The sequence below is a fragment of the Xyrauchen texanus genome, chromosome 38 (genome assembly GCF_025860055.1).
Source record: "Xyrauchen texanus isolate HMW12.3.18 chromosome 38, RBS_HiC_50CHRs, whole genome shotgun sequence".
NCBI lineage: Eukaryota > Metazoa > Chordata > Actinopteri > Cypriniformes > Catostomidae > Xyrauchen > Xyrauchen texanus.
Window position 1 is genome coordinate 16,706,959 of NC_068313.1, and position 16,053 is coordinate 16,723,011.

The window sequence follows — 16,053 nt, forward strand, 5'->3', positions numbered from 1 at the left end:
TGTCTAAATGGCTTCATTCTGGGCAGCAAATGGGACTAAGATGTCTACTGTTCCCTCCCACCGCTCAGTAAAAGAGACAGCAAACAATGGGGTTGCCATGGTAAAATCAGAGCCCTTTGCCTCAGCAAGACAGCGGATTAGTCAGTGTGTCAGCTATGTCCAAGACCGCTCCCTTATTTCCTTCAAATGTTCTGCATTCTTACGAAAACCATAATTGCTCATGCTTAAGGTGTGTTAATGATAGATTTAGCCAATGGTTTGTGGTTTTCACCCATCCACTTAGCAGTGAAAAACTAGGGATAGTTCACCCAAAAAAGAAGACTCTTTCTGTGTTCCATGCAATCCAAAATGAGATGTTAGGCACCATTCACTTTTATAGAAGAGAAAAAGATGCAATAAAGGTGAACAATGATTGTAACCTAACATCCTGCCTAACATCTCCTTTTGTATTCCATGTAAAGGCTAGAGTATACTTAGTTTTATCAGTGCCAGTCTCGCACACGATCGAGCATGCAGTCTTTAATATAGTCTTCAGTATGCTCTTTTGAAAGCAAGCCCATGCGTTTGACGCATGCAGACTATGACTGCTTTGTATTACTCTTTAATCACAGTTGACGGCAGCCATAGGCGTATGCGCGGATGATGCGCAAACCCACGGACAGTCAGTGTGTCTAGAAAAACTAGGGTGCATGCGTACTGTGATGATGACGAAATTTGCATCACATGCATTGTGCCGTGTATCGGCATGTGGAAAACCAAAGTGAATGTCTTATGACTGAACATATTCTTTGGCCTTAAGAAAGAGAGTCATGTGGTTTTGGAGTAAATGGTGAGCAAATGACAACAGAATATTTATTTTTGGGTGTACTACACATTTTTGGGGAGTTTATGATTAGATTCCACTGATGTGTGAAAAATTATTAAGAGCAGAAACTTGCAATTTACATATCGTCAGAAGGCATGTAGAGACGGGACCCTACATGACATGTACCAACAGAGACAGGGAATTTCCAATGGAAGGATTCTTTGTACTATGATGTGGCAATCACAACATGGAAAAGAGATGTCTCACTCACCAGTCTCTCCATTTCCTGTTCTCTGAGTCGCTCTTCTCTCTGGCGCCGATGGTACTCCAGCAGGTCATCCTCATTGTCGCTAATCTCAGTGATGCTGTTTTTGCGCTCCCTCATGCCTGGGTGAGGAAGCCGAAGGTCCCTGTGGCCCGCTGACATCTTCCTGTGGCTCTTGGGACTGGATCGGGGAGATGATCCAGGCAGAGAGCCTAGACTGAATGCCGAAGATAGTGAATTCCCAAAACTGCCCTTCCGCCCATCCATGGTGGGTGATGGGCTGCAGGTACGCATTACACGAGGACTGAACTGTTCTTCTGTAGGAGAGTCTGCTTTCCGCCTGAATCTGGGGCTCTCTGGAACCAGTCTTGGTGATGGGGTCTCTGGGGTCCGCAGGGTTCCCGCTATAACTGCTGGCAGCACAGGTAATCCCCTATGAACTATGGAGGGGCTGAGAGGAGGAAGTTCCCTCATGCTGCTCCCATCAAGGTTCCTGCGGGCCAGCCGTGGGCTTTCTATAGGCTGTAGAGTGCGCGGGTGCGAGTATGAAGGTCCGCCCTGAATGATGTGGACTATGGGGTCCAAGGGGGGCTGAAAAGATCGCGAGGGCGGGGAGAGCGGACTGGGCGTCAAGGAGCGGTCTGGCTGAGGCTGCTCCCGGAAAGGACTTGAGGGCCTTTCCTGAAGGACAATGGCAGCTTTAGTTCTGGTATTAGAGGGTGAGGAAGATGGGGATGCGGCGGAGAATTTGGGGGTCAATCTGGGGCTACCTGGAACTTGCACCCGACTGACAGATGGAGCATCAGAAGGAGCGGTAGAGATTGAGACAGAGGGCAGAATGTGAGTCTGTATGGGGCTCTCTGGAATTTTAGCCACTAAGCAGTCTTGGTTCAACACCCTACGGGCTGGCTTTGGGCTTAGAGGTGCTTCTAAAAGAGCCTTTCTCTGGAGTCTGGGACTCTCAGGCACCTTAGGGCCACTGCTGACACTAGAATAGTTGGGCAGTATTGTCCGTGGCTGAGGTATGGGAGGCTGGCTGGTGTAATTGTAGCTGGAGGACCTCACTGGCACAGGAGGAAGCGTGTGAATCTGGTCCTGACAACCACTCGGCGAGGGACTTCTATAGCTGTCACTGCTGGCAGCCGATGGGGATGAAAGAGGCGAGAAAGGAGGGGAGGTGTTTTCGTAACTGGAGCCCACAGACATAGCACCAGGGCTTGTTGGAGGAGAGAGTAGAAAACGGCCACCTCCATTTAACATAGGGGATAGAGGGGACTGGGAGATAGGCTGACCAATGGGCTTCTTTGACTCAGAAGAAGATGGCTGAGGATCATCCATGAATAGTGAGTCCATAATGTCCTGAAGGTCTTTCTCGATGGAACTGACAATGGCACCGTGCTCTGGACGCACTCTCTCATTGGAGACCGGGTGGGATCCTGGCACCCCTGATGAGTGGTTCCCATTGACAAGGTTCACAGAATCTGAAGGACCAGATAACAACTATAAGCCTGTGCCATACAAGAAGTTGACATGTAATACATTTGGGAAGGTCATTTTTCCTATGGTGCGATATGCTATACTTCATCTAAAATAATTTATAAACAACCATTTGTGAATTCTTATATAATTATTATTCATGCAGCTTTTATGGCAATATTACCTGAAAGCCTACATGTACTATTAAAACAAAACAGTGAGATGCTGTGCAACACTCAAAGATGTTGGATAAGCTATTACAACATTAATAGATATAACAAGAAAGGCACTTAAGTTGATGCTTTTAGATTCCTCACCTCACCTAACCCCAATGATTATCTTCAGTATTATACCAAGTACCTGCAGCTCTTTTGGCACTGTAGAGATGCATTTAATCCATTAGTCCCATTCAACTGCCTCCAACTTTAGCACTGCTGCCAAACCCATATAAGAAGAATGCTCAAGCAGAAATAGTGGTTTAACAAATGGAAACTCAGAGTGTAAGTCGGCCAGTTTTATAGGATAAATGTCAAATGAACTAAATGAGTTAAATCACAGAGCCCCACTGGAAATTCCTCTCGAGAAACTAACCATCTCCAACTGGTTCATCAGCTGAAAATGAATAAGCAAGGATGGTCATTATCTAAACCATCAACATAATTTTTTAACACAATGCCCACCTTAGGAATATTCCTTGTCAATTGGGCAGAAAAGTATCTAATAGTATGAAACTCCAGATGTGAAAAAGTGGTATTGCTACTCTACTGAATACAATGTAGACTGAATATTGTTATGAGTATATTGTATAGAAATTAGAATATATTTTATACTTTGATGTGCACATGCACATTACAATACTCACAGTTCACTATACATATTACAATACGATATTGTATTATAATTTTTATAGTGACCTGTGAGTATTGTAATGAGTACAGTCAGATTGTATTTAATGTAACTACATCTATTGTGGCACATTTAGCAGACATCCAATGTGACCAAACTTAATTTCAGTATCTCACACATACTGGTGAAATCATATCATGTGATGCTGATGAATCATACAGTAGTGTTAACAACACCAATGTAATTGCTGCTCAGGAAAAACAAACCAATAAAATGTGCATCCTGAATGTACTGTACTCTGAAAAATTTACCCATACAAAATGTGCTTCATGTGGTAACGTCTAAATTAAATGGTTTGATTTTAGTCCAAAAATATTTAGCATTTCTGAATCAGAATGAGGTTACACTACATTAGGTTACACAAACAACTAATTTTAGGGTTAGGTCAGCTAGAAATATAGTCACAGAAATATAGTCAGTCACAGAATTTATTTCCCAAAATTCAAAACTTGATCATTCTTGCTGTTAGCAACCCAGATCTGTCCTGATTACGACATTCTCTCTGCTCAAACTCCTCACAAATAATGCATGACATTCCCTCGCGTTTTTATTTATTATTTCATAGGCATTGTGGGTTAGAAATATGTCACAGCAGCTGTCGATGCATCTGGCAAAATTACCCGTTTAAATCCTGTTGATGTCAACAGTCATCGGTCAGGGAAAAAGAAAGGTTTCAAGAAATCATACACATGGAGATACATTTATGATAAAGTAAAAAAATCAAAGCTTCCATGTGATAAAATAATACATGTCAACATAACAAACTGCCCACAAAAGGACTGTACTGTATAATAACATTCGTCCGTAAACCGCTCTGACATATAAAATGAGTACTTACATATGGGGGGACGTTTTAGGAAACGTTTAGCCGTTTTGTTTAGCAGTTTTAGCACATTACAAATCTCAGATTAAAATGTAAGGCTCCTGCATTCCGGTATTGATCAAGGCCAGCTGTACCGGCCACAAGGTACCCAGGCAGGAGTAAAAAACGCCGTTGAGATATTCCAGCCTGTCTCGGTGCGCCTGACGCCGCTACAGCACCGCTGAGTCCTCCGCCCTCCCCTGTCCACGGTGCTGATGTGACTGACTGCCGGCTGCAAGGGGCGGGGTCTGCTTTCTTAAAGCAATAGTGCACATTTTCCTAATTTATTTTGAGGTAGGTGTGGTTTTAATCTTAGAAAGATAAGCTGCTTTTGTTTTAAAATAGTTTAGATAATAATAATACTACAAGAATAATAATTCTATGTTATTATTAACATAATAATTATATATTAATAATAACAAAAAATGTGTATGCACTAGATAATTTAATATACTAGAAATAAAAATTAACTTGAATATAGCTAGAATATAGCTAAGGAAAATTTCTTATTTGTGAATGCATTACATCAAAATGACATCCCAATAAAATACTATCTGTTAATATATCAAACTCTGCTATGAGCTATACTGTAATATCATCAAGAATATCCAGTAGACCTGCTGTGTGGGAACAACACAGCCGGATATTTTGAGAATATGACGGGAAGAGTGAGAAGGGGATAGGAGACTAGGGTGGGTGGTGAGATAAATATAGATTAAGTAAAAGATACCCCTCAACTTTAAATAAGCAGAGCATAGCCAACAAATCTGTCTGGACTGGAAATGAGATGGACAAGGAAATATCTTTGGCACAAAGTTATTTACAATAGTGTATTGTATTGTAATATGTATAGTGAACTGTGAGTATTGTAATGTGCATGTGCACAACACAGTATAAAATATATTCTAATTTCAATACAATATACAGTCTACATTGTATTCAGTAGAGTAGCGATACCACTTTTTCACATCTGGAGTTTCATACTATTAGATATTTTCTGCCCAATTGACAAGGAAAATTCCTACGGTGGGCATTATGTTAAATATGATAGCCTAACCAGACCCAAATGCATTGACATTTTACTAAACAAGATGGAGGTGACCTATATATGCATAGTATATAATATATGCACTTTAATTCTTAGAATTTATCTAAGTTCTGACACAAATGCATAGACATTTTGTGCAAATATATGTAGAGATGGAAAGCATGCTTGTTGGCAAATAGAACCTCTTTTAGGCTGAGGGAATTAATTACAAACTCTGGAATTGCATTCCACCAGATGTGTTTATGTACTATACTTGTCCTGTTGTGCCACATTACAGGAAAAGTCAGGAAAACAACCCAATACATCTAGTAAATGCTCTGTTTAAACATTGCCTGCTCTGTAGTGCTGACAGAGGGAGTGGAAATGTAGAGCACTCTGTCAAGAGACAAACAGAAATGAGCTGCTCTTAAAAGTTGCATGGTGAAACCGGACCCATTTTATATTAGGTGGCCTAAACTACTATGTTCTTAACTGTTTGATACAATGTACTTATTATGTACATACATGTTTTTGCATTGTAATTAGATTTAAAGTACTTGCATTTAATTACATTTGTAGTTGTTAACTTTCCCCCTAACCCAACCCAACCCTAACCCCAAAACCTAATCCTAACCTTAAACCTACGCTTACTCCTAAACCTACCCGTACCTCAACCTCAGTAGCAGCAAATGTGGGAATTTTGCAGAATAACATGTAGTCACACAGTAAATACATAGTCTTGTATGTTTTTAATGTTAGTACACAGTAGTTAAGGCCACCTAATATAAAGTGTGACCATGAAACACAGGATACAGGCAAGCTTGTGTTGCTCACAGTTAGACATGGAAAGGCAGTTAGGCCCATCCGAAGACCGGCACCTGTAACACTGAAACAGACTGCACCATTCAGCCATGTGGTAACACCCTCTAGGGCCAGCTCTGCCACAGTAACTTATTTTAAAAGAGGCAGAGAGCTCACTTCACAAAGTTATTGCAGAACATACATTGTTTAAAACGTGATAAATAAGTAATGTTTTAAATCAACAGTCATTATTTACCCTCAAGGCATTCCAAACTCATGTTTCTTCTTCATTGGAACACACACACACACACACACACATGTTGTGTTTCCATGTTTTATGGGGACTTTCCATAGACATAATGGTTTTTATACTGTACAAACTATATGTTCTATCCCCTAAACCTAACCCTACCCCTAAACCTAACCCTCACAGAAAACATTCTGCATTTTTACATTTTCAAAAAACATAATTTAGTATGATTTATAAGCTGTTTTCCTCATGGGGACTGACAAAATGTCCCCACAAGGTCAAAAATGTAGGGTTTTACTATCCTTATGGGGACATTTGGTACCCACAAAGTGATAAATACACGCTCACACACACACACACACAAATAATTTTTAATCTTTACACGGATCTTCCTTAGACAGTTAATAATGACCACAAATCACCATAAAATGGTCAATATGACATATTCTTAATGTTCTGAAACCATACAATACAGTTGTTAGATGAACAGTCAAAAATGTAAGTCATTATTCATTGATAATCTCCACCTTTGCTGCGGATCTAAAGTCATGACATTTGGTTATCCAATCTGGTCTCATAGAATCAAGTTACTATAACTTTATTTTTGCAAAGTTACTTTTACCTGGCTCATTGTACGTATCGCAGCAATTTGATGGTGAAATAAACACTAGAAGCACCACCACAACAATTACTTCTATTTCCTTTCACACAAATCACAAGTAAATGGGTAGATTATTAGTTCATAAACACATTTTGCCCTGTTCCTCATACAATGCTATCTAATGACATTTAAACACTTACAAAATGTAATGACTTGGGAAGCAATATATTTCAACGTTTGCATCACATAACCAACTACATTAACAAAATGATTCAAGCACAATCGAATTGCGTGGTAGCTCAACTGATCATCTGAGCATTGCACTTGCCACACGAAGGACTGTGGTACGAGTCCAGAGTCAACACGTAAGCTGAAAGTGTCATTTACACTACAAAGAAGCATTACAAAATGATGTGGTTGCTTCAGCAATTGTGTTTTTCATCTCACATTTGCTTTTTATGACACTATCGGTTAGGTTAGGTTTAAGGTTTATGGTAGGGAGGTCGTTTCATTGATTTAAAACTAAACAGAGAATTAACCAAAAAAAAAAAAAAAAAACGTATCTTTTTGGAAGAATATTTAAGGATTAGATTTTGGTTATGGTATTCTTTCATCTGCTGAACTCAAATGACGATTTTAGAAGAATATTTAGGCTCTGTATGTCCATTCAAAGCAAATTTTGAAGCTTCAAAATCAACCTAAAGGGAGCATAAAATTAATCCATGCAACTCCAGTGGTTAAACACGATATGATAGATGTGGTTGAGAAACAGATATATATTTAAGTATATTTTTCCCCATAAATTCTACTCCCCGCTCAGTAGGGGGCGATATGCATGAAGAATGTGAATCACCAAAAACAGAAGAATGAGAAAGTGAAATGGAAGGTAACATGTCATAAATACTGATCTCTTTCTCACTCACACCGTCAAATTGCTCCAGAAGATTTGGATTTAACCACCAGTGTCGTCTGGAATACTTTTATATTGCCTGAAATATTCTTCAAAAAATCTTCATTTGTGTTCTGCTGAAGAAAGAAATTCATACACATCTGACATGGCAATGATGAGAGAATTTTCATTTTTGGCTAAACTATCCCACACTTGAGAACCTGTTTGATTTAATTTATAGCCAGCCCACGGTCACTTCACTGTATGGAAAAACTTTATGTGAAAATTCTTTAAAAAAAAATGTTTTGTGTAAATAGAGTAAATAATGTCAGAATTGTATATTTGAACAAAATTTTCCTTTAATAACAATAAAATATACAATACAATTTTTTCCACTCAAATGAGTGAGCATCATGTCAGAGGTGTCAAGTACTCCATTTGTGTGCTGGCTCTCAAATCACAAATAGGTATTGAGGCTTTACAGGTATGTATTTTCCACATGAGTGATTCGGTGTGCAGAGGAAAGCATCAGATAAGTAATGCCACAGTCGCTGTGTGTTCTCCTGTGGGATATTGCATTACCTGTATGGGTCCAGTTTTTCAAACAGGCTGTCTGTCCTCCCTCAGGCATCATGCTTTTCATTCGGAAAGCCTCCTCAGGGTGGTTGAAGCGGAAGAAGGCGGATTGGCCAAAACACAGCATACAGCCTGCACACAAACCAATACAAAGCCCAGTTAATGAGGCTGAGAATGCTTGATTAAATATACTTGACATAAGCATAGAGGTCCCCTCCGTGCTTAAAGAAAGCCGTTAAAATTCTCATGACCAGGATTCTGGCAGTTTCAGAATGGTTTTGTGCTGCAGTGTGAGAGGTACAGAGAGGGGAAAGGAATGTTTGCCCCCATTTTACACGAACAAGCAGGAACATCTCACACTGTGGTGTCAGTTCAGGGTCCTGGCTTGCTGAGTGAGGGGAAAAATAGACAAGCCAAGCACTAGCTGTGTAAAGTGCCTATTGAGTGCCTGTTAAATTCAACACGAAATCAAAATTCACCCTATTTACTTCAATACTGGGGGGTGAATCGATTTGAATCGATACTTATACTTTGTCGTTTATCGATTATTATGTCATTTATTCTGTCAAAATAAAAGAATAAGTTGGTTCACCTCTGAAATTACTTTCCTTTTCAAATGATGTCACCATCGGTGCTTTCCAGACAACCCGGAACTCAGATATTTCACACCTTCAAATTGAAAATAAAGACTGGAATGCCATTTGAAGTCAGACATATGACTTGTGAAGTCAGGGTAGATCATTAGGGGGCCAGGCATGGAAGGTGCTGGAACCCTATAGTATTTGTTAGGACTTTCTGATTATTATTCTTATTATTATTTTTCTGCCCTAAAAGTATCTGGGCGTCAGAGACCGTACATTGCAGACTCAGGCGCATTCACAAACACTCATCCGCTCCTAGGTGGTGCAATAATAAGCACGTTTGCATTTTCGCTAATATCTCTGCAACCGTAAGGGCTAGAATCAAAATATTTTTTTCCTTTCAGGGCTTTGTGTGACCATTACAGTCGTATTTGAGACTAAAAAGTACACTTAGGCCCACCCCGGCCTGTATTTGTCTTTGCCACTGTCATGAAGTGTTGCATTACAACTCCCAAATGCATCTACACTGCGCAATGGTTGTTTCACACTGCAATGGGCATCATCCATGGATGCAATTCATCTATTCAGTCAACCGAGCAAGTGTGAAAAAGTTGTGTGAGATGTTTTAGTCAGCTTGAATGAAATTTTACTTAAAAGTTTAAAGTTTACAAAGCCTAGCCAACTGAAACATTTAACATCTGATTGTTCTACATTATGTGACAGGAACGTTAATTGTGTTCAGCAGTGCAGATGTCGATTTAGAGTTCTTAAATACATTTAAGAGGACCACACTTGAAAGACTGAAAATTGAGATTTTGTATATTTATGTTTACAAGGTGAAACAGGTTAACATGAGCTGCTGTGGTGTTTTTGCAGACAGCCTGTAAAATTAACTGAATATATTAAGTTTGGTTTATAAAAATGTTAACTCCTTTGTAATGACCCTGAATTCAGTCATAATTGATGAGCTCAGTTTTCTCATGCCTTTTAGTGCATGTAATATTGTGGCACATTACATTTGGATTTTTATGAAAAACCTTTTTCAAACTTCTCCTAAGCCGTTGGCTTGATTCACACGAAATTTAGCATAAATCATCTACAGAACCTTCGGACAAAATTTTATTAAATAAATTATGATTCATTAAGTTGTTCCGAAAATATAAGCAAATAAATATTGGGTGTGGCCTATAATTACCAATTGTACTGTATCTTGTGAGTGAAACAATTCAATTAAAAAAAACACATGCCCTGCAACCGAAACGCGTACTGTCACAGTAAGTACTGTATTTAATGAAGGATTTACTTATCTGTTGGCAAAACAGTACAGTACATTCTTTTAGGTATGCATGCGTGTAGTATGAATAGATTTCGTACATTATTCATCCGGGGATGTGGGCATTGTCTCGTGACCCGCATATATGACGTAAGAACAACAACCGTGAAAACTATCTGCTCTGGTTTTGTTAAACAAGCACAATTTCAGCACAAGGAGCAATTATCTTGGTATATTCAGCACTTACAGTTGAGAAGAGCCATCTGACTCGAGGTTCACCGCTGTACTTTTAAATCCTGAGTTTTGAACGCAAAGTCGCCTCAGCTCCCGAGGGATTATGGGATTGTTAAGTGACCAGTCCATACAGTATGTGTTGAAAGTTCTGGCCACTGTAAGATGAGATGACAAGTTGTTTGCATTCAAAGGACAGAACTCCCCAGGGAGGCAAAGAGCAAATATATATTCTCTGAGAAAATCAGCATATAAACTTTCTTGCAAAGACACCGTCTCACACCCAACTGAGCGAGATTTGCCTCATTGTTTAGTTCTCACATCTGTTCTTTACCCTCCTACCCCCTCCTGTCCCTCTCAGCTCAAAATCACCTTTAAACACACTTAAATCTTGTAGGTAACGAATGTCTAATTATATGTCTGGCGTTTCATGTTTCATGTCATTGAAAAGGTCTGTGTGTGACTGGTACGAAGGTCTGATTACCGTTACTGTAAAATAAATGATAACACAGTTTTGAGAATTTCAAGGAATTCTGACCAATTTTGGTGGGTATGCCTACCTCCTGTATGCAGATTAGGTGTGACCCCAGGACTTCCAAACCTATTCATCCATAAATTCTTATTGTCTTTCAATTTGGTTGTTGTCTGGTTAATTAAGGACATGTAGCACATTGTTCATTGGAATTTTCTGTAGCCAGAAATCCCCTTTAGTTTCAAACTACATATTCTGCTATCTGTTATTTTAAGATTAATATTTGAGAATTACATGTTTGGTATTTATTATTTCTGAATTGATTAGTTATGTAATTGGCTTGATACATATTTACCTGACTAATAAATTATTAAACTTTCGGACCTCTTCTGAAATTCATGACTACAAACAAACGGCTCAGCATTGATAAAGAATCGGCATGTCTTCTGAGACCTTCTGAAAACTATTCAGCATTAACTAAGTGTACCTAGACTGTAGGGAGTAAATATAATCATTATTTAGAACAAAAAATGTTTGTTCATCTCGCCTAAATAATGTTAGTCATTACCTCTGATTACTGTTAACATTATTCCGGTCAAGGGTACATAGGAAACTATGGAGACTAAATAAAAGTACTGTCTAGATATGGTAGCATTGGTTGGCCTATCCAGATAGAATTAATCAATCATTCTGGTTGAGAGTGGTGTTATTTTAATTAAGTGGATGCATTATTCAGATAAAACTATGCAGGGAGCAACTTGTCTGAATAGTATTAGCCAATTCCCATCATTGTGGAATGATCACGTATTACCCTGCCAGAGCATAGACTCTACTAACAGGAGCCCAAATGAAAGAGTGCAAAGTAAAAGCATAGAATCAACTAGAATAATCAAGAATCCAAATCTAGAAAAGATCTCAATTGATTATCAATAATAATTGGAATCTCAATCTAAATTCGAGGTCTAATATAATTGGAATCAGATTAAATTATTAATGGAGTCAGATTCAGTCTTAACTAACTCAAATATTTATGACGCTACAGCCACACGTGCATGAAAAAGACGAATATGCAGATACCTTCACCACTTCGTTGGATTCCACCATTGGGCCAGTGAGGTGGCATTATTTTAACCACCATTCACTTGCATTGTATGGACCTACATAGCAGAGGTTTTCTTATAAAAATCTTTGTTTGTGTTCTGCACAAGAAAGTAATTCACATCTGGGATAACATGAGATAAAATAAAAAAAAAACTTTTTTATCTGTACATTTACTTAACACTTGCAGGTGTGTAATGTCATTGCTGGTAAACCCTATCAATTTAACACAAAATCTATACTGATTAAATGTACTCTAACTATATTCAGAGAGGCCTGAGCTAATCTAGCCTATAATGTATTTATTCAAGGTATGTAAAGGTCTCACAGAAAACCTTTCCAGCCTGTGCAGATGTGTGATGAATACAGAGTGCCAGATGCCCTTTTGTTTGGGGCAGAAGGGGGCAGAACATTTGATTACCCCTCAAGTCCTGACAGGACAAGGTCTTATTAGAGCACACAAAGCCAGCACAGAGAACTCTCTGAACCACTGTGTAAACTAAATTGTGTATTTACCTGCTTTTAACACATCAAGCATGTTTTCTTTAATTTTGTCACTAAATAAAGGATCAGGGTTGTTAATTGCAGTATTATCTGCATCAGCACGAGCTGCTGACTAGCTCGATCATTATTGACAACAGGCAGCACCTTCAAAAAACAAACCAAAGGTAATGGCTTTGAAATGACACCAACTTTATTGACTTCCTGCTTATCAGAGCCTCTGGTGCTTGTTATGTTGACTAAGACAATACGTCACAACCTTGGGTTAGGGGTTTTTCAAAATTCCTTACCCATTTCTGACTATAAAGCTTTCAGGTTGTCCTACTCTATGTAACTGATCAGAGGATCAATCCCATACACATCCATTTTGACTGTAACAAATCCTATAGGTTTAAAGCCCACCAAACTTAGCACATATTTTGCATAATATTTCATTAAAAATCTTGAGAGAAACAAGAGGCCTATAGACATCTAATGACAAAATATTGTGATTTCCAATTCCATGTGTTCAATCCACCCATCCAAATCATATATATATATATATATGTTTCAGAAGGAAATTTGTACTTAAATTCACCAATGTGGCATTCAGCTGATCACAAAGTATAGTCAGGACATTACTGATGAAAAAACTGCACCATCACTATTTCAAAATGTAATTTTTGATCAAATCTAGACAGGCCCATTTCCAGCTGCCATCACTCCAACAACTTATTCTTGAGTAATCATGATAAATTGCTAATTTGGTACTAGAAAATCACTTGCCATTATATCAAACACTGCTGAAACTATTTGGTTCATTAAATTACATTGTGTTTGTTTTTGAGTTGTCACAGTATGCAATAGGCTGGCATGGTTTAAGGTCAAAAATGGCAAAAATTAAACAGCTTTCTCTAGAAACTTGTCAATTAATCATTGTTTTGAGGAATGAAGGCTATATAATCCTTGAAATTGCTAAAAACTGAAGATTTCATGCAAAGCTGTACACTACAGTCTTCAAAGACAAAGGACAACTGTCTCTAACAAGGACAGAAAGAGATGTAGAAGGCTAGACTTACAACTAAACAAGAGGATAAGTACATCAGAGAATCTAGTTTGAGAAATAGACGCCTCACATGTCCTCAGCTGACAGCTTCATTGAATTCTACCCGCTCAACACCAGTTTCATGTACAACAGTAAAGAGAAGACTCAGGGGTGCAGCCTTATGGGAAGAATTGCAAAGCAAAAGCCACTTTTGAAACAGAAAAACAAAAATAAAAGGTTAGAGTGTACAAATAAACACAGACATTGGACAACAGATAATTGGAAAAGGGTGTTATGGATCTTAACCCCATCAAGCTTTTGTGGGATCAGCTAGACTGTAAGGTGTGTGAGAAGTGCCCGACAATACAGTCACGTCTATGTCAAGTGCTACAGGAAGTGTGGGGTGAAATGTCACCTGAGTATCTGGACAAACTGACAGCTTGAATGTGGAGAATATTTAATGAGAACACTGTTTCAGTAGTTTAAGTAAATTGTAAAAGTAATTTTTCAACATTATTAATGTCCTGACTATACATTGTGATCAGTTGAATGCCACTTTGTTGAATAAAAGTACCAATTTCTTTCCATAAGAGCAAAATCTGTACATTATTCCAAACTTTTGGCTGCCAGTGAATATACTGTATACATACTATATATAAGACCAGCTCAAAAAATCAAACCCAAATGTACTGGCTTTTAAATGACATGATATACTACATCAGGTTGGGTTATACTGTGAGCATTCTTTCAGTGGATCATTTAACGGATCGCCTTACTTTCTATTTTGCAGGTAACATTTTGAGATCAAATTTAATATAATTGTTTATGCATGGCATAAAGTGGAAAGGCCTCAGCCAATATTTAACAGTCCTGGCATGCAGGAAATGACTGATAGCCTAATACCAACTGTGCAACAAGAAGTTAGACATTCCCATGGAGTGATGATGATGCTAATAACAATATTACCCAAGTTAATGTGAGACATGCCTGCACACTAAAATATAGCTTGCAGGAAATTACGTATCTGCACTGTGCCCCATAAAATTCCTCTAAACACATAAGAATTATTTACTTTGGCCACTACAGTGCCACAAAGGTTGATAGATTTACCCGCAATGCTCAGTAAAGAGTCTGGAAGTAGATTTATGAGGTGAAGCAATGGACAGTAATGTAGTGCCACGGACAACACTACGGGACATAAGGGAAAATATATGACCCATTATTCGCACCTGCTGAGATGGGCATCTACAGTATCTACACTCTTGTCGTCATGCAGTTTAGATGTGCTGTCTGCTTTTTATGTATGCCGACTCTTAACTATATTCCAGGAAACCTATACTTTACTTTAAAAGTGTTTTATGCTAAAAGAAGTTTTGACACTATTTCAGCCCCATGTAACAATCCCCATCTAATCAGGTTTGGAATTTTAATCATGGTGCTTTCACTGATGTCCTCTTTTCCATAAAAGCACACTCAATAGGCTATTCTGTCTAAAACTACCTCATGAAGATTTATATTTCACAAACCACTAGCTACTTTATTGGTTAATTTGAATGGAGTCTCCCCGAAGTGAAATCTTTCAAGGGAGCAGAGCCCTATTAATTGATTTTAATTGATTTGCGTTCATTTCATTCAGAATATTAACATTACATTTCTTAGTATAATGAATTTTTAAAGGCATAGTTCACCCTAAAATTTTAAATTCCTGAAAAATCTTTGACTCATTCTGCCTAACATCTCCATTTGTGTTTCAAGGGAGAAAGAAAGTCATACAGATTTGAAACAACTAGAGAGTGAGTAAAGGATTACAGAATTTTTATTTTTGGGTGAACTATCCCTTTAAGGAATCATGAACAGGCAATATTTGTATTTCTATGTAAATAATTGATTAGCAATAACAGTCAATATCGCTAGTTCAACACCACTGCTGCACCTCTGGAACAACTTTTGAATGTCTCACAAATATTACACAAATGTGTCAAAAAATATTGATGACATTTCTGTTGAAATTAGTCAAACACATTTACACAACTGTGTTGCACTCTAGCTCTGACAAGCAACAACTCTAAATAAACTCTCCATGTCATAGACAACATCCCCAGCAAACCAAGACTAAGAGCCATTTTGTAATCGAATTCATGAGGCCATTTGCGAGAAGATAGGCCTCACTTGTAAATGAAAAAGTGTGGAGATAGAGGCATGTGCATCTGGAGAGGAAAGTGGCTGTTCCACATGCAAAGCCCATCTCCACAACATTAATCAGAGAGATTGATTCCCCCACCACTCTCAGATGAACCATTTCTCTAACAGCCATAACTGCACTGAGAGATTGATTCCCCCACCGCTCTCAGATGAACCGTTTCCCTAACAGCCATAAATGCACTTTGAGAAGGCAAATTAAAGAAAGTGCATGTG

The 16,053-nt window shown here is 38.4% G+C and overlaps 1 protein-coding gene across 1 annotated transcript in view; it reads right to left on the minus strand.

The window, feature by feature from the left end:
• LOC127631738 (pleckstrin homology-like domain family B member 1) overlaps positions 1 to 16,053 on the minus strand; it is a 92,028-nt gene that overhangs the window by 58,800 nt on the left and 17,175 nt on the right. Inside the window, exons 5-6 of the mRNA XM_052110025.1 lie at positions 8,465 to 8,590; positions 1,077 to 2,551 (exon numbers count right to left, since the gene is read on the minus strand). Of these exons, the coding sequence (XP_051965985.1) occupies positions 1,077 to 2,551; positions 8,465 to 8,590 (1,601 nt within the window). The remainder of the gene's footprint in view (positions 1 to 1,076; positions 2,552 to 8,464; positions 8,591 to 16,053) is intronic.